This window comes from Triticum aestivum, chromosome 4D, assembly GCF_018294505.1.
Source record: "Triticum aestivum cultivar Chinese Spring chromosome 4D, IWGSC CS RefSeq v2.1, whole genome shotgun sequence".
NCBI classification, from domain to species: Eukaryota; Viridiplantae; Streptophyta; class Magnoliopsida; order Poales; family Poaceae; genus Triticum; species Triticum aestivum.
Genome location: NC_057805.1, coordinates 274,697,576 through 274,715,564, shown reverse-complemented (window position 1 = coordinate 274,715,564; position 17,989 = coordinate 274,697,576). Strand labels below are relative to the sequence as shown.

At 43.4% G+C, this 17,989-nt stretch overlaps 1 protein-coding gene across 1 annotated transcript; it reads right to left on the bottom strand.

Annotated features, from left to right (window-relative positions):
- Positions 1-10,214: 10,214 nt before the first annotated feature.
- On the bottom strand, positions 10,215-17,745 carry LOC123097451 (metal tolerance protein 2). The gene is made up of 12 exons (XM_044519189.1): positions 17,368-17,745; positions 17,226-17,295; positions 16,512-16,609; positions 16,152-16,300; positions 14,727-14,842; positions 14,020-14,116; positions 13,562-13,646; positions 13,394-13,456; positions 13,122-13,227; positions 12,677-12,816; positions 12,276-12,367; positions 10,215-12,185 (listed from the first exon to the last, which is right to left on the bottom strand). Exons 1-12 carry the CDS (start codon positions 17,695-17,697, stop codon positions 12,023-12,025), a joined length of 1,509 nt encoding a protein of 502 aa, XP_044375124.1. The 5' UTR covers positions 17,698-17,745; the 3' UTR covers positions 10,215-12,022.
- Between the last annotated feature and the right edge of the window lie 244 nt (positions 17,746-17,989).

Genomic DNA, 17,989 nt, shown 5'->3' with positions numbered 1-17,989 from the left:
ATGCAAGAGTCAAAGTTTTTCTCTCTATTCCTTTTTATTTTACTCTTTTGGCAAGCATCGTGTGGTGAGGAAAGATCTAGGCACATATATCCAGTTGGATATGCGTAGCATGACTTATTATTGTTGACATCACCCTTGAGGTGAATACGCTGGGAGGCGAAATTATAAGCCCCTATCTTTCTATGTGTCTGGTTGAAACATTTTGCTCATGTGTATGCGGTGAGTGTTAGCAATTATAGAAGACTATATGATGGTTGAATATGTGGACTTGCCTAAAGGCTCCGATACGTGACCCTTCCTGAAAAGATGATGAATTGTAGTTGCAAAGTTGATTGAGAACATAGTTTGTTGGTTTCCAATAGAGTTTATGCTTTATACTTCGATGTTGTGATGAATTGTTACTTATTCATGAGAAGTCTATGATAAAAGTTCTATGATAAAAGTTTTATGTAAAAGGTTGTTGTTGTTATAATAATATACATGATGCTTCTATGTCTCTATTTTGTTTTTTATCGATACCTCTCTCTCTCTAAGCATGTGGACATGTTTTTCGATTTCGGTTTTCGCTTGAGGACAAGAAAGGTCTAAGCTTGGGGGAGTTAATACGTCCATTTTGCATCATGTTTACCTACTGTTATTTATAATGTTTTTATGCATAATAATGCTTTTTGGAGTAATTCTAATGCCTTTTCTCTCATAATATGCAAGGTACACATAAAGAGGGAGAATTCCGGCAGCTGGAAATCTGGACCTGAAAAAGCTACGTTAGGCTACCTATTCTGCACAACTCCAAATGAGCTGAAATTTCACGGGGAATTTTTATGGAATAAATAAGAAATACTAGAGCAAATAACTACCGGAGAGGGGCCACCTAGTGAGCACAAGACACCAAGGCGCGCCTGGCCCCCCAGGCGCGCCCTGGTGGGTTGTGCTCAGCCCAGCCCACCTCCGGTTCCCCTCTTCTGGTATATAAGTCATTTTGACCTAGACAAAAATAAGGAGAGGACCTTTGGGACGAAGCGTCGCCGTCGAGGCATAACTTGGGCAGGAGCACTTTTGCCCTCCGGCGGAGCGATTCCGCCGGGGGAACTTCCCTCCTAGAGGGGGAAATCATCGTCGTCATGATCACCAACAACTCTCCCATCTTGGGGAGGGAAATCTCCATCAACATCTTTAGCAACACCATCTCATCTCGAACCCTAGTTCATCTCTTGTGTTCAATCTTTGTACCGGAACTATAGATTGGTGCTTGTGGGTGACTAGTAGTGTTGATTACATCTTGTAGTTGATTACTATATGGTTTATTTGGTGGAAGATTATATGTTCAGATCCATTATGCTATTTAATACCCCTCTGATCTTGAGCATGATTATCATTTGTGAGTGGTTACTTTTGTTCTTGAGGTCACGGGAGAAATCATGTTGCAAGTAATCATGTGAACTTGATATGTGTTCAATATTTTGATAGTATGTATGTTGTGATTCCCTTAGTGGTGTCATGTGAACGTCGACTACATGACACTTCACCATATTTGGGCCTAAGGGAATGCATTGTGGAGTAGTTATTAGATGATGGGTTACGAGAGTGACAGAGGCTTAAACCCTAGTTTGTGTGCTATTTCATACAGGACCGTTTGGATCCAAAAGGTTAATGCTATGGTTAGAATTCATTCTTAATACTTTTCTCATAATTGCGGATTCTTGCGAGGAGGTTAATCATAAGTAGGAGGTTTGTTCAAGTAAGAACGGCGCCTAAGCCGGTCCACCCACATATCAAATTATCAAAGAAGCGAACACCAATCGAACCAACATGATGAAAGTGACTAGATGAAATTCCCATGTACCCTCAAGAACGCTTTGCTTACTATAAGAGACCATTTTGGCATGTTCTTTACCTCAAAAGGGTTGGGCTACCTTGCTGCACTTTTGTTACTACTATTGTTACTTGCTCGTTACAAATTATCTTGCTATCAAACTACTCTGTTACTTACAATTTCAGCTCTTGCAGACATTACCTTACTGAAAACCACTTGTCATTTCTTCTGCTCCTTGTTGGGGTCGATACTCTTACTTATCGAAAGGGCTACAATTGATCACATATACTTGTGGGTCATCATCATACAATCTGAATTTTTACCATTTCACACAAACAACCTATCATTTGTCGCTCACCACATTTACATCCTCTGATTCCCACGCTCATGTGAATAAGTATATGACAAAAATTTCGAAGTATCGTGTTAGTTAGAATTATCACATGGGTACCCATTTTTCTCCATGAAAATACCTCATGTAATGCTATGTTCCATATTTTCTACATTATGATAAGTTCATAGTTTATATATTGTTTCAACATTATATTTTTGTACTCAGACATCCAGCCATATATTCTATTTCTGCTTGAATATATTCTCCCATGTGCATTCTAATAGACAATTGGCCCTCTTTTTTTGTAATAATGAACTGCGGGATTAATGATAGTCCTTGATGAAATGCCACTAAGTCAGTCTACTATCTCAAGTTAGATCGATAATAAATTTATTTTACATTGTCATCTTTCTTGATTACATACCGTGTCGTTGCAGATTATCTCAGGTAATCAGATCCAACACCCAAATTCAATTTGAGTTGCTTTTAAATGCTTCTGGGAGGCAGATGATGTTGATATGCTACATTGTAGTTTATGTTCGGTTGGCTATGATATTTTTGCCCTAAAATGTCACATTTCTTAATTCCAAAATTTAATTGTTGTAGGCTAAACATGAGCATGTCTGTTTGTGGTGTTGAGGTAAAACTCAGTTTCTTACACAACAGAGGCAAGGGCATGTCGCGGACCAAGTACAGCAAGCTGGGCAGCATGTGCAGGTTGACATGCTACAGTAATATGCTTTTTAAACAGCTACAATGCATGGCCATTCGGTTATTCTCTAAATTAATGCTTATATTAGCATAGACCTTTCAGCTAAACATTGTTATGGTTAGAAAGAAAAAGAGTACTATTAAATCTTACTGATTTATTCCATATAACCGTTTATTTTAGCGGACAATACTTCTGTAAAGTCTACACTGCTCATTTGCGTATTTTCAACTGTATATGACAAACTAAAGTTCAGATTATTTTGGGCAACCTAATCTGAGGTTTAGAGTATATGTGTCATGATATAGACTGCATTGCTCATCCTTCTACTTTTCTCTTCTTTTTTTCTTGTTCTGCAGCTAGCTTCGGGAGTGAAATAAATAATACAGAGCATGACATGTGCCGATAGCATGTGAAAGCTGAATAAAACTGTAGCTTATTGATGATTTGGTGCGGCATACAAGAGTATATAAGAGGGTACAAACCGACTTGGGGTAGGGGTACAAAACTGACTTGGACTAGAAGTCGTATACCATAATGACTACTCTAACATCCCCCCGCGGTATCAACGGCAGGCTCGACGACGTTGAGACTGAAACAGATATCTTGAAACGGCTTAGTAGGCAGTGCCTTGGTGAAAATGTCAGCAAACTGAGCCGTAGAGGGAACATGAAGCACCCGAACCTGACCAAGAGCAACCTTTTCACGAACAAAATGAATATCAATCTCAATATGCTTTGTGCGTCGGTGTTGAACTGGATTGCTGGTCATGTAGACTGCTGATATGTTGTCACAGTAGACAATAGTGGCCTGCTCAATAGGCCTCTGTAGCTCGGAGAGTAACTGCCGAATCCAGATTGTATCTGCAACGGCATGTGCCACAGCGCGATACTCAGCCTCGGCCGACGAACGTGAGACTGTAACCTGTCTTTTCGAAGACCAAGAAATCAAATTGTTACCAAGAAAAACACAAAAACCGGAAGTGGACCTTCGAGTGTCAGGACAACCAGCCCAGTCTGCATCAGAGTATGCGGTAAGCGAGTTTGGAGAAGAATTATTGAGGTGGAGACCATGATTGAGAGTTCCTTTTAAATACCGAAGAATGCGTTTAACATGATTATAGTGAGGAACCCGGGGATCATGCATATAGAGACATGCTTGTTGAACAGCAAAAGAGATTTCAGGACGAGTAATGGTGAGATATTGGAGAGCACCTGTTAGGCTACGATAGAGAGTAGGATCGGAAAAGGGTTCACCGGTAGCCGAAAGTTTAAAACTAGTATCGACAGGAGTGCGAGATGATTGACAGTCAAGCATACCAGCACGATTAAGAAGATCAAGAATATACTGGCGTTGGGAAAGAAAAAGGCTGGAGGAATCTTGAACAACAGCAATGCCTAAGAAATGATGAAGGAGTCCTAGGTCAGTCATAGAAAATTCAGATCTAAGAAGAGAGACAATATGATCTAAGAACTTTTGAGAGGAGGCGGTAAGAATGATATCATCTACATAGAGAAGTAAATAGGCAGTGTCAGAAGTTTGATGATACACAAAAAGAGAGGTGTCGAAGAGAGATGGAGTGAAGCCTATTGTTTGAATGAAGGAGGAGAAGCGTTGAAACCAAGCTCGTGGGGCCTGTTTAAGATCGTAGAGAGATTTCTGAAGAAGACATACATGAGTTGGAAAGGATGGATTTTCAAAACCTAGAGGTTGCTGGCAGTAGACAGTTTCTTGAAGGGAACCATGGAGGAAAGCATTTTTCACATCAAGTTGGTGAATGGGCCATGAAGAGGAGACAGCAACACTAAGAACGGTGCGAATGGTGCTAGGTTTAACAACAGGAGAGAAGGTTTCTTCGTAATCAATTCCTTGTTGCTGAGAAAAGCCACGACAAACCCACTTGGCTTTATATCGTGAGAGGCTCCCATCGGAGTGGAACTTTTGGCGAAAAATCCATTTGCCAGAAACAATATTTGTATTGGGAGGACGAGGAACAAGTTGCCAGGTGTTGTTTTGAAGTAAAGCATTATATTCTTCTTGCATTGCAGCGGCCCAATTGGGATCAAGTAGAGCAGTTTTGTAATTCTTTGGAAGAGAAGTGAGAGATACGGAGGTATGAAGGTTTAGGCGGTCTTGGGGTTGATGAAATCCTGATTTGGCCCTAGTACGCATGCGATGATCATTAATCGGGGCTGCTGTAGGAATAGCACGAGGGGGTAAGGTGGGTACTGGTGAGTCCGGCGCAGCGGAAGAGTCGGACGAAGGAGTAGGGCTGGGTGGTGGAGTGGGAGCAGGGCTGGGTGGTGGAGTGGGAGGAGGGGCCGGGGGTGTTGGGGAGGGAGCAGGGGTCGGGGGTGTTGGGGACGTCTCGGGTGGGGTGAGTGTATGGTTGGGATTGGCTATGGTGGGTGTTAATGGTGGTGGTGATAAGTTGTGTTCGGGAGGTAGGGGAGTATATAGTTGGAAAGGACGGGGAGAGGGGGTGTTTGCGGAGCTAGGGGTGTTGGATGGTGTAGTAGTGCGTTGTGAGAAAGGAAAAATGTGCTCAACAAACGTGACATGACGAGAGACATGAACGTGTCCGGTGTGAAGGTCGAGACAGCGATAGCCTTTGTGCTCGTCAGAGAAGCCGAGAAAAGCACATGGGATAGAGCGTGGTGACAATTTATTTGCAGAAGTGGCGTAGGCATTGGGAAAACAGAGACAGACGAAAACACGAACCGCGGAGTAGTCGGGGTGGGAAAGAAAGAGGGAATAATAGGGAGTAGTGTTGGGTTTAGTTTTAGAAGGTCGAATATTTAGAAGGAAGGTGGCCATGTGTAGGGCTTCAGCCCAAAACTTGGGAGGCATAGATGATTGAATGAGGAGAGTGCGAACTATATCATTGAGGGTGCGAAGAGAGCGTTCTGCTTTACCATTTTGAGGGGAGGTGTAGGGACATGAGAACCTAAGCAGGATGCCATGTTGTGAGAAGAAAGTATGATTTTTAATGTTATCAAACTCGCGACCATTGTCACATTGGATAAAGCGAATTGGGAGGAAGAAGTGAACAGACACATAGCGTTGAAAATTAAGGAAAAGAGAATGGATCTCAGATTTGTTGCGTAGAGGAAAAGTCCAGACAAAGTGGGTGAAATCATCTAGGATAACAAGGTAGTATTTAAAACCCAAAACACTTGCAATGGGAGAGGTCCATAAATCACAATGTATTAATTCAAAGGGATAAGTGCTACAAGAACTAGAGGAACTAAAGGGAAGACGCACATGTTTGCCTAATTGACAAGACTCGCAAAACACAGAATTATGAGAGTCCCTATTACATGGTATGGTAAATTCACTAAGCATAGAAGCTAAGACGGCGGGGTTGGGATGGCACAAGCGACGATGCCAGAGATCGACGGAGGCCAGCATGGATGTTGGAGGGGTGGCGGCAGGAACTCCATTAAGAGAATAAAGATCACCGGAGCTATTGAAGCTAGCGATCTCGGCCTTGGTCAGGTAATCCTTCACAGATAGACCAAAAGGGTCAAATTCAGCCGAAACTAGATTGTCGCAAGTAAATTGGCGAACAGAGATAAGATTTTTAATGAGGGCGGGTGCAACTAGAACATCGCGAAGTAAAAGAGGTTTGGTGGAAGAGGGAAGTTGAGCCTGACCAACACAACATATAGGAATAGATGATCCATCTCCAAGGATAATGGAAGGGAAAGGAGATTTAGTGCAAGAAGATAACCAATTACTAGATGCAGACATATGACTAGAGGCCCCTGAATCAAAGATCCAATCCGTACCTGAGTTTCCTTGTGCAGCAAAGTTATTCATGGCCTGGAGAAAGGCAGCTTGATCCCAGCTTGGCGTCGCAGGTGAGGGTGGCGTCGGAAGCAGTGCCGGCGGATACGATGGTGAAGGCAGTAGGGCCGGCTGGGGAGTGTAGTAGGCATTGGCCGGCTGTGGTGGGGGTGGCGTCGGGAGCAGGGCCGGCTGAGGTGTGTAGTAGGCGCCGTCGTCGGTGCTGTAATGACCATAAGGAGCATACGTCGGGGCGGCGTGATAGGCATTGGCCGGCTGTCGGGGGTTGAGAACCCCGGGAGCACCAGTAGGCGGCCGAAGGCCGGGTTGCCAGGCACCTGAGTATGCCGGCGGAGCACCGAGGGTGGACGGAGCGGACCAGGGCATGGGCCATGCTTGAACAAGCCCCGTCCAAGGATCATGAGGAGGCCGCCATGCAACCGCAGATGGAGCACTGGTGGGTGGTGCAGGACTCGGTGCTGGTGATGTCGTAGGCGGAACCGAACGAGTCGGCGGCGGCCTGTAGATAGGGTTTTTGCCGCGGTAGTTCGGACTAGGACGCCAGCCTGGGGGCGGTTCAACAGATGACGATGCGGACGGCCCGGCGGCAGGAGCCGGCCTGGAAGGCGGCGCTGGTGTAGACGACAGAGGAGGACGAGCCGCAGCATGAAAGACCTTGGGGCGAGAGTCCTTGCGAGCTTGTGTTTCCGCCGCGAGTTGTAGCAAGGAACGTACTTCAGCGAAGGTAGGAGGGGGCCGTATCATCGGTATGAACGAGGCTTGCTTGTCAAAGTCTTCGCTGAGGCCGACGACGACGATATTGATTAGCTGTGAGTCGCTAACTGTATCGCTGAGTTCGCGGAGCTCATTGCCAATGGTCTTAACGCGCTGGCAGAACAGGTTCACCGGGGCGTCTCCTTGCACCATATTGCGAAGCTCGGTGTGGAGAGCGTTTTTCCGAGCGTCGGTGTTGCTTTGGAAGAGCTGACGGAGGGAGTGCCAAATGTTGGCAGCGGTGGCGCCGTCGTGATCGAGCATGTTGAAGATCTCGGTGGTGATGCGGGTGTAGAACCACTGGACAATCGCGAGATCGTCTTTCAACCATTGCGGATCGTCGGGGCGGGGAAGACAGTTGGCGGCGACATGCGACCGCAGGTTGCAGCGGCCGAGGTGGAGATCGAAAAGATGTCTCCAATGGTAGTAGTTGTGGGCGGCGAGATCAAGAACTATGGGGATGTAGGGGCTGACGTCGGAGATTGTGTCAGCAAGAGATATTGGTGCGGCGAGGATGGGTGCAGGGTAGTTTTGTGGAGCTATGGTGAGGGCCGAGAGAGAAGCGGCCGCGGCGTTGGCAGCCTTGGCGATGAGTGCGGCCCGGCGCTCGAAGTAGCCGGGCGGCGGCGGCGGCGGTGGCGTTGGCGGAGCCATACCCTAAACCCTGGGACCGGTATCTGATACCATGAAAGCTGAATAAAACTGTTGCTTATTGATGATTTGGTGCGGCATACAAGAGTATATAAGAGGGTACAAACCGACTTTGGGTAGGGGTACAAAACTGACTTGGACTAAAAGTCGTATACCATAATGACTACTCTAACAGCATATAAGTTGTTTTCTTATTTGTTACCTAATTTCCAGTCTCATTTCCTATTCCAAGATCTGTTTTACTTCTCACCACTTCCATTATACAAGTACTGTTAATCAGCTATTGCTCCATCTTATTTTGATCAGTTTAACGCATAGCATTGGTCGCAAATGACTTCTAGCTAAATTTAATAGCACATTGTCAGTTCGTAAGGTTCCCATGACCAATTGTAATGAGCGGGCCCCATTAGCATTTGCACATACGAGAGCCATGTAACAATAATAACATGCACCTGGATGCTCATACAGTACACACACAGCAATAAAGTCTCCTTGAAACACACACTCAATGGCCTGTAAATTAGTTCTTCTGAAGAAATCAGCTTTGCTGGTTTGAGTAAGCGTTAACGGCATTCCTATAAGGTGAGAGCTACAACAACGGCATTCCTATAAGGTGAGAGCTACAACAGTGACGGATATGATGCTAGAGCTGAATTGCTTACCTTCTGATGATATTCTAATGAGGGATCCGTAGTTTGTTTTCTAGCAATCTTTGTATCATTTCCTTAATTCCATGGTTATGTAGTTATAACTACTCTCCTGTATTTCATATATGTTCGTCTATGAAATTGGAGGAGCTGAATTCTATATCAGTTCCTTGTTGACCTCTGACCCTGCTGACTGCAGTTCTGTAGTGTACAGGGATAAATTCCAAATCTTAAACTTCCAACAATATTTAAATTCTTTAGTAATAACTCTGCTTTAGTGTCATCTTTAAGGCTCATAAACTGGTAGTAAAAAAATTGCTTGGTCATACAATCTAAATTTTGACCATTTCACACACACAACCTATCATTTGTGGTTCCGTCAATATCACATATAATACAATACTTGGATAATATATACTTCTACAAGACAATGCCTTTTAGTTGGGCTGAATCATACAATATTTACATATCAATGTTAGTCATTTGCCAACGTTGTGCAAATGGTTTCCACCAAAGAACATGTAGTATTATTTTTAAAACTGTGATAGGTTATGTTCTTCTTTTTTACTCGCTTCCTCAGCTCATTCTTGATAACCAAATCGCCGTTGCTTGTCTTTCAAATAATGTATGTTGGCAAAAAGAAGGTTTTATAGCTCTCGAATCCTTGTCAATTGTGTTTAGGTGATAGCACTTGTGGAAGGATTAGCCCACCAGTGCTCAGAGGGAACGTGCATTCTAAGCCAGATTCAGGTGCTTTGCTCCAGCCTTCAACAAGTCAATCTTGTTTTGTACTCCCTCTTTTCCTAAATATAAGTCTTTAGAGATTCCACTACGAACCACATACGGATGTATATAGATGCATTATAAGTTTAGATTCATTCATTTTGCTCTGTATGTAGTCCATCTAGGAGAATCTCTACAAAGACTTATATTTAGGAACGGAGGGAGTAATATGGAGTGCAAACTATGCAGATGATGTTTGTGTTTAGAAGTTTCTACTAAAACACATATAACTCTTTGGGTGGGTCAGGTGCCCCCTTTCTCATACTTCCTCCGTTCCAAAATAGATGACCCAACTTTGTACTATTAGTACAAAGTTGGGTCATCTATTTTGGAACGGAGGGAGTACAATTGAGCCGTGTTCAAAGTGTAACTTGTAGCCTTGTAAATTAAAGAGAACATGTGTTGATTCCCCAGTTTATAGCTGAAACCCTGCATGCCAAAGTTGGACAAGATATGATTGAATCGCTAAAGATATTCAAATCCAAGGCTGGTGCTAATATCGTAGCTATGCCCAAGGCTTTGAATAAAAAAAATTGGTGTGTTGCTCGGATGGAGAGATTGGAGCAATTTAGCGTGAATATACACCCCTTTTTCAACAAGAATGGAACTAAAAGTGATATGTGCTTTTGTTTGTGTGTTTAAGCATAATGCTTTTGTTTTATCTTTTCACGCATAAGGATGTGTATAACCACCTTGTGAGAACAAACTTGAATAGATTCTTGCCAAAGAATATAATATTAGTCGAGACGTGCGTGTTGCACTTGCATGCTTACTAGTACGTACAAACTAATGATTTCAACAAGCGACCAAACTAATCTGCAAGCAGAGGTCAGGAGGATGAGGCATACACGAATCGATAAAAGAAGGGAATGGTGGCGAAAACAATGCTCAAGGTCTCATAAAACCAGAGGAGGAGGAGGATTTGGGCGCACGGGGTGCTGTGCGGAGGAGGCAGTCGTCGCGGCTTGAACCCGAGCTCCTGGCGGCTGGCGGGACTTGGGGTTCTGGCGGTTGGCGAGCGGGCGAGTGGAGGTCGGGAACGGGCGGATCTCGACATGGAGAACCAGATCCGGTGGGTAGTGCGAGGCAGGGGCGTCCATGGCGGGCTCCTGCTGAGAGAAGAAGTGAGAAGGAGTAAGGAGAGGGGGAGGGGAGAACGGGCAGGGGGGCGTGCTCATCTGCTTGGCTTCCCGTCGGTGGCTGCAGTCACCGGCGGTGCGGAGGAAGGTGAGGGTCGAGGCCGGCGTGGGGCAGCGCTGGAGGGAGACGAGGGGATCGATGGGGCAATTGCGGGGATCGGTCTCCCTGACTGCTAGGGTTAACGGGAGTAGGTGGCCGACCTGGAAATGGAAAGTTAGGTTGGGCCCGATGATGTTGGGGCTGCGCTGGCTGATGGGCTCCCTCTCTTCCTTTTCAATTAAACAGAAACTTTTGCGTAAAAAAATGAAACTTGAAGAGAAGAAATACAAGGCTAGAGAAGGGATTTAGACAAAGATAGTTATTTCTCTCGGGTCATAGAAATAATCAACATATATTCAATTTCATCTTTGTCTTAGGCGCAAACTTGAAGAGAAGAAATACAAGGCTAGAGAAGGGATTTAGACAAAGATAGATATTTCTCTCGGGTCATAGAAATAATCAACATATATTCAATTTCATCTTTGTCTTAGGCGCCGAGCCCCTCTTCCCTCCTACTCTGATCGGACAAGCCGACCAAGTAGAAGAGGAGAGCAAGCGTTGGGGAGTCACAAGTGCTAGGAGAGAGCAGAGGGCAGCGGGGCAGTGCTTCTTTTTATTTTGAACATATCTTTTTTTTGAACATAAGTGTGGGGTATGATACATACATACTCTTCCTCATTCCGGTTTGTTAACCCTATCTCATTATCCTTTTTGTTCGTTAGTCCTACTTTTATTTCTTTCACTCATCTGTTTAGATTATACTCCCTCTGTTCCTAAATATAGGTCTTTCTAGAGATTTCAATAGGTGACTACATACGGAGCAAAATGAATAAATCTACACTCTAAAATGTGTCTATATACATCCGTATGTGGTAGTCCATTTGAAATCTCTAAAAAGACTTATATTTCGGAACAGAGGGAGTAAGATGCATTAAATTTTGCATGCAATGATTAAAAAAGAATGACCATGCAACATTCCTACTCATTCAGTGGGCATGACATTAATATGTATTTCTTCTACACCTCAGCATGCTCCTACCTGCCTCCCAGAATGTTGTCATGCCACCGATGGGCGTTTTGATGGACACATTTATTTATTTCCCCGTTGCAACACACGGGCATGTGTGCTAGTTGGTTATAAAGCGGAGTGAGAGCCTGTTTCGACATTATTCCATTTCTTCTGATATCTCAGAACAAGACACAATGTACAGGGGCTGTCCTAGTCCACTGCCTCAGCAGCAACAGCAGCAACTGCAATTGATGCATGTCAGAAAGATTAGCAAAATTACCATCCCAGCTGACTGAGCCAGCATGGCTGCACTGCGCAGGATATGCGCCCCGTTCTACTGCTTTTCTGCATGTCGATCGTTTGCTCCGCTTTTGCTTGCGGCCAGCTGAAGTTGCTCAATTTGTTGCCCCAATCTCAGCTGTACGCTGACTTGACATATGCTGGCGTCAGCCTTCATGATCTCCTCCTCGGCTTTTTTTGCGATGTCCATCGCATCCCTTCAAAGTTTTGTAATTGGGGATGGACACAGGATTATTATTAGAATAATATAAACTGGAGCTTTGGGCTGGAGGATAAAGGTTGATTACCGAATCAAAATTTCTGGAGACATTGAAACTTGGACCTGAAGCAACACCCGTCCTTGTAAGTAATGCAGCATCAGATGTTCAAGACACATTTTCTGCATCAAATCATGGTTTTGAGTCGTATATATGAATTCTCGCTACAGAGGTAAAAGAAGCTCTCTTAAAAAGGCACAATATTCCAGTTAATAAATTGGCACTACTGTATATTGTTTCTTGTATTTTCATCTCTTGTAGCTAGTTTTATCGACCAGATTTGCTGTTCAAACCTCATTCAATTCACATCGATACAGTTCTGCACTCGTCATCTCACTAGATATTTGCATCTTCTGCATTAATTCCCATTAACTTTGCACAGGAGCTAATAACTGTGAACAATCAACTTCATGTAGAAAAATACTACTTACCTTTGGAAAATGGGAGGAAATTATATCGGACACAATAGCTTCTGCACTTCGTTGACGTGGAATAACGTCTGAATTTCTTCTCTCCAAGTTCTCCAAAATCCTTTTCTTGTCCACGTTAGCACCCATTGAATATGAGGGGTCTGCAATTTGTGTACTTCAGGAATGTTCCAGTTGATGGTTCCACACAGTTGTATAATTAACCACCGGGGACAAGAGTTCCAGGCTTACAATATTATACCCAATGGCGATTAACAAATTTGGGAAATATAGTAGCCTACTAGGAACAAATGTTAGAGGCTATCAATTGGATGGAAACATGCATAATGCTGCTACAAAGGTAAATGATCCCAACTATGATGCATGTAAAACATGACGAAGTACAAACGATAGTTCTGTTATTGGCCAGTTTCACATTGACAGGTGGAATATAGAGACCATTCTGTACCTATGTGTATGAAAACTTCGGCAACTTGACTATGCGTCTTCTGTATATGATGACGGACAGTTTCCCCGATATCATGTGCTGCACTGACACTCAAGAAAGGATATACCTGCAATATAATAAATATCATGATCAACTTAAGGCTATCAGCATTTATCTGATTCTAGTACTGCGCGCCTAAGTGCCCTCTGCACGACCAATCAATCATCATAGCTCTAGACTTCTAGTATTGAAAAAATTCTCACACAGCCAAAATAAATCATACTACTATGTACCTCGATATGCACATCAAGATACAAGGAGGTCCCAGCTTTCCTTCCCCTCAACCGATGGCACCCCTAACATTATGTCAAGAATGTTAATTGTCACTTGAGGGTTTCAAGTATACAACAGCACATTGTTGCGGAGAAAAATGAAACCTCAGGGAGTAGCTAATATTGTACCTTTACACCATCAGCCTTCACAATTGTTTCCTTGATTGGTTCTAGAAGCGATGGATCAACAGCTGCATCAACAAGCTCTAGTGTACTGCAAGTTAAGTTAGAAGAACGTCACCATCCATAGCAACATCAAAATTGACTCGTGTACACTGAACTGTAAAAGAATATAGTATGCTTAGCTATAAAACCTTGTATTCTATGTGTTTGATTTAGCAGAAAGTTGTGATCATAACAGTAGTACCGCAGAAGAAATGAGCACATTGCATTATTTCATGGTTTATATACTTTTCCATCCATGTGACTTTAGAAAGCTACCCCTTGATTTCGATATTCTGGAGGCAGAGAGTATAAAGCGCTAAATATGGAGAAACGGATGAAAAATAGCTGTAAACATGACTTGTTAAGAAGATACATTGATTAGAGTTCAATTGAAGATCACTTGACACACCTAAAATAGTTACCTCTCGTATCCTGTCTGAACACCAGCTTTAAGAATCATGCCTGAGACAACAAGGCCAGCTAGTGGATCAAGATAAGGTAATCCAACAATGGAGCCACCTGTAAAAATTTAAAAGCAAAAGATAATCAGAGTATTAAAAAATCATGTTTCTCCTTGAAGATAGTATAAGTAAACGACATCTTTTGGTGAAATTCACAAACTAAGATTGCTTTGCAACAACACCACAAAATGATGCACACATTTTTCACCATCAGGCCTAGTACAGCTCTACTGATATGCAAACAAATTTCTTAGTTCAGACTCTAAACATGGATTCATGGTGTTATCTTGAACTCGAGGCTCACGATAGCAATGAACCAACTATTCATGTTATAAGAGCATGGTTAATAGTATAGCCAGCTGCTGGCTATAAGCCAGTGCCATGTCATCTTATAGCCAACATGTACAATAGTAGATCAAAAGAGTGTACTACTTTTTTATTGTGTGGCCCACCCTTCATTCTCACAAAGTGTCTAGGAGCATGTGCTAGAGCTGGCTCTTCACGAAGAGCCCGCTTATCTTCTCTCTCCTCTTCTATTTACTCCAACTAAGCAGAAATATACTAGTTTATTCCTTATAGCCCGCTGACTCAGCTCTATTGTACTTGCTCTAAGAATGTAACACAAAGTTCTAGTAAAATGGAAGTTCAAGCATCATTGAAGGTCTTACCTACCCCTACTAGGGCAACAACAGATGAAATAGCATCCGCACGATGGTGCCATGCGTTAGCTTTCATCAGCCCACTCCCTTCCTTCTCCCCAGCTCTTTTCGTAATCCAATAGAGCCTGTAATTCCAGTATAGTAAAACTTGATGAATCATCTTATGAAATTATCACATGAGATTTATCTCTACAAGAAAATCAAGAAAGTAAGTTCATACTAAACAAAGAATCACAAGGAAATCTTGATACAGATATAAAATGGCTAGAAAATCATCATTATGATAGCAATATATCAGAATATATGGCCTGTTTAAGTTGTACACACAGTAACCTACATGACTAAATTTCAATTTTTCAAGCTTTACTAGCAAGATGCCCGTGCATTGCACGGAACATCAAGATGCATTTTTTTACAAAACACCTGTTGTGATTGACCCATGCGGGAGTAATCCCATGTGTAAAAACTAATGATATCTTGAAAAACAGGAGAGATAAGGTGAGGAGGAGTGGGGCGTGGTGGTGATTGATGGTCGGACTGAGCGGAGGCATGGGGATGGACGGCGCCGATAGTGGCCACCATGCTAGATTGTTCCAGAGAATTCCTTTTTTAATTGCTCAACAATGAGGTTGTGGGAGACAAGGATGAACGAGGGAAGGTCTTATCTGCAAATGTGGAGAGAGGTGCGGGTATCTTTTTGCAAAATTGCCATAGTTTGCTTTCTATCCGTCAGATATAGATCGGACGGTCTATATTGCAAGATGGCAGACACACAATCATCACCAACTCGGTTTTTTATAAGAGTAGAGATAGAGACATATCCTCCATGAACAAAGGTAGCAAACAAAATTAGTGGCTACAAAACAGAAGAGTTTGATTATTTAATCGTCTTTATGACCTTGTTATAGTTCAGAAATCCTGACCAAACTTATTTACAGATTTGACCCTTTTGGCCGCACCATAGATTAGGTCCTGTACTGAGCCGAAATATGGCATCTCTTACCACGCCAGGCCCAGCACCCAGCAGCATGGCAGTGTGATTTCGCTGCTCCACACCCAGTAATGTTGCCAAAAAGGTCAGACCTTGGAAATAAGTTTGGTATGGGGTTATCGATGATGCTAATATAAAAATCTGTTGTGGTAGACCATCAAATCTAACAGAAAATAGAAGCAGTTGTCCATGTATACTCATGGCACGGTAAAATCTAGGACAGACCCAGTGCTAGAAGCTCCCACAGCAGGTGGGGTCTGGGGAAGGATTATTCAAGGCAAGCCTTACCCCTGCACAGTACAATGCAGAGAGGCTGCATCGAACACGGTAAAATCTAGCGAAAAAAATAGCGAACAATATTTCAGACTGCAACAAAATGAAATCGTCAAACTTAATAGAAAACGGAAACCATTAGGCAATGCTTTATGACACTATCCACATACCCTTCTTTGATAGATATTGCTAAGGTTGTCATACTCAATGCAAGGACTGGATGTTCCAAATCTATTGCATGATTATGCCCACCACTACCATGGTTGTGATTCATGTGCGATGTGCTGCCAATTATATCAGGAGCAGAAGACATAACTCCCTGAAACAAAGAATTCAGCACATTAAGTCCATGCATAATCATGTCTTACCGGAGTACCAGTCATCAGAAGAAACCATCCACCCATTGTCAAAAAAAAGTACCAACCAAAGAATGATACTCCCTCCATTCCATAATTCTTGGAATTATGAAACAGAGGAAGCATTACTTAAATACATAAATTTTGCATTATTGTTAATGAGAAGTATTAGACCTGAAGAACTTCAAAAGAATGCCAGGCAATCCCACCTGCAGTAATCAACAGCATACTTGAAATTCCAAGAGCTCCTAAACTCTCGAACTTTCCATGACCTGGGAATGGAGAGGAAATGATGATAGGTAAACCCTCAATGTTTTGTGGGCACAAGCAGAGAATGTGGTAACAAAACGACATTGTTGCATGTATCGTTTACTGCAACATGGGGTCATTCAAGTAAAATTTAGAAGCAGTAGCATAATGCACTTTCCTGTTTTATTTTTCTTCTGGATATGATATGCACATAGAGCATGCATGTAGGTGCAATGGTGCACTTGCACAAACAGTGAGAGCTTACATGTTACATATGACAGATCGATGTTCTGTTCCGACCAATGATTTTGAAAAAACATGAGGTAATTAATAATCAGATCATGACCATATTCTGAGCTCTAACTTTCTTTATGGGCCTAACAATTTAATCATAAATCTGAAGCATGGAAGGTGGAAAGTGTCCTTGATGAATTAATCTGGAAATTACTAGTTCTTGCATCTGAATCCCTCTTGATAATTTTGCAGTACGCTTTTCGCATGTATTAGAAATCAAAACAAGCTGAGTTGAACCCAAATTGTTGGTTCTGTTAAAGAGGGAAAGGGCAGTCTCTCGTATGCCTGCACAATTGGTTTCCTCGAGAAAGTGGGAATGGTGAGCAGAACAAGGTTCGGACTGACCATACGGATGATCCTTGTCTCTAGGAACCTTGGCCGCCTTGTACGACAGCAGAGCCACACCGCTCAGCACCTGCACAGCTCAAAATCCTGCACGATTAGCATCAATTAAGAAAATGGCTGCGCACTTGTTTCCGAGACGTACGATGTCAGAGAGGGAGTGAGCGGCGTCGGCGGTGATGGCCGTGCTGCCGGAGAGGTAACCGGTGATGGCTTTCCCTACGGTGAGGACGACGTCAGCAGCGAGGCCCAAGCGGAAGATCTTCTCAGATGCCTCGACGCTTTCCTCGCCGTGGTGGTTGGAGTGGCCACCGTGGCCGCGGGAAGGGACGAGCCAGTTGCCGCCGCTTGGCTCACCCGGCGAGGCGAGAGGGGCGAGCACGCGGCGGGCGCACGCTGGGGAGAGGTGTGGCCCACGGCGAGAGATCGCGGCTCGGGCGACCCCGCCGGCGAGGTGGGCGAAGCGGAGGCCCATTCGCGCAAGGCGAGGAGGAAGTGCCTTTGTGCTCTGATGAGAATATTTTTTTTTCGAGTGGCGTACCTTAGCTTAGCTTTATATAGAAGGGAGAAAATATGTTTTCAAAATTCTTCTTTTATATTTATCTAGATACGGACGTATATAACACTAAAACGTGAATAAATACATCCGTATGTAGATAAATTTAACACAAGAATTTTGAGACGGAGGAAGTACAAGAGATTGCAATTGCGCTAGTTAGGAGTCACAAGCCGACCCTAACCAAGCCTCTACCTCACTCCTCACGCTA

Bases quoted from the DNA above. Each gene is read 5' to 3' on its own strand.
- LOC123097451 (XM_044519189.1), bottom strand. From the start codon at position 17,697: ATGGGCCTCCGCTTCGCCCACCTCGCCGGCGGGGTCGCCCGAGCCGCG. The intron at 17,296-17,367 runs GTACGTCTCGGA...TGAGCTGTGCAG, and splicing joins CTCACTCCCTCTCTGACATC to GTGCTGAGCGGTGTGGCTCT. The intron at 12,186-12,275 runs GTAATCAACCTT...AAAACTTTGAAG, and splicing joins TCTCCAGAAATTTTGATTCG to GGATGCGATGGACATCGCAA.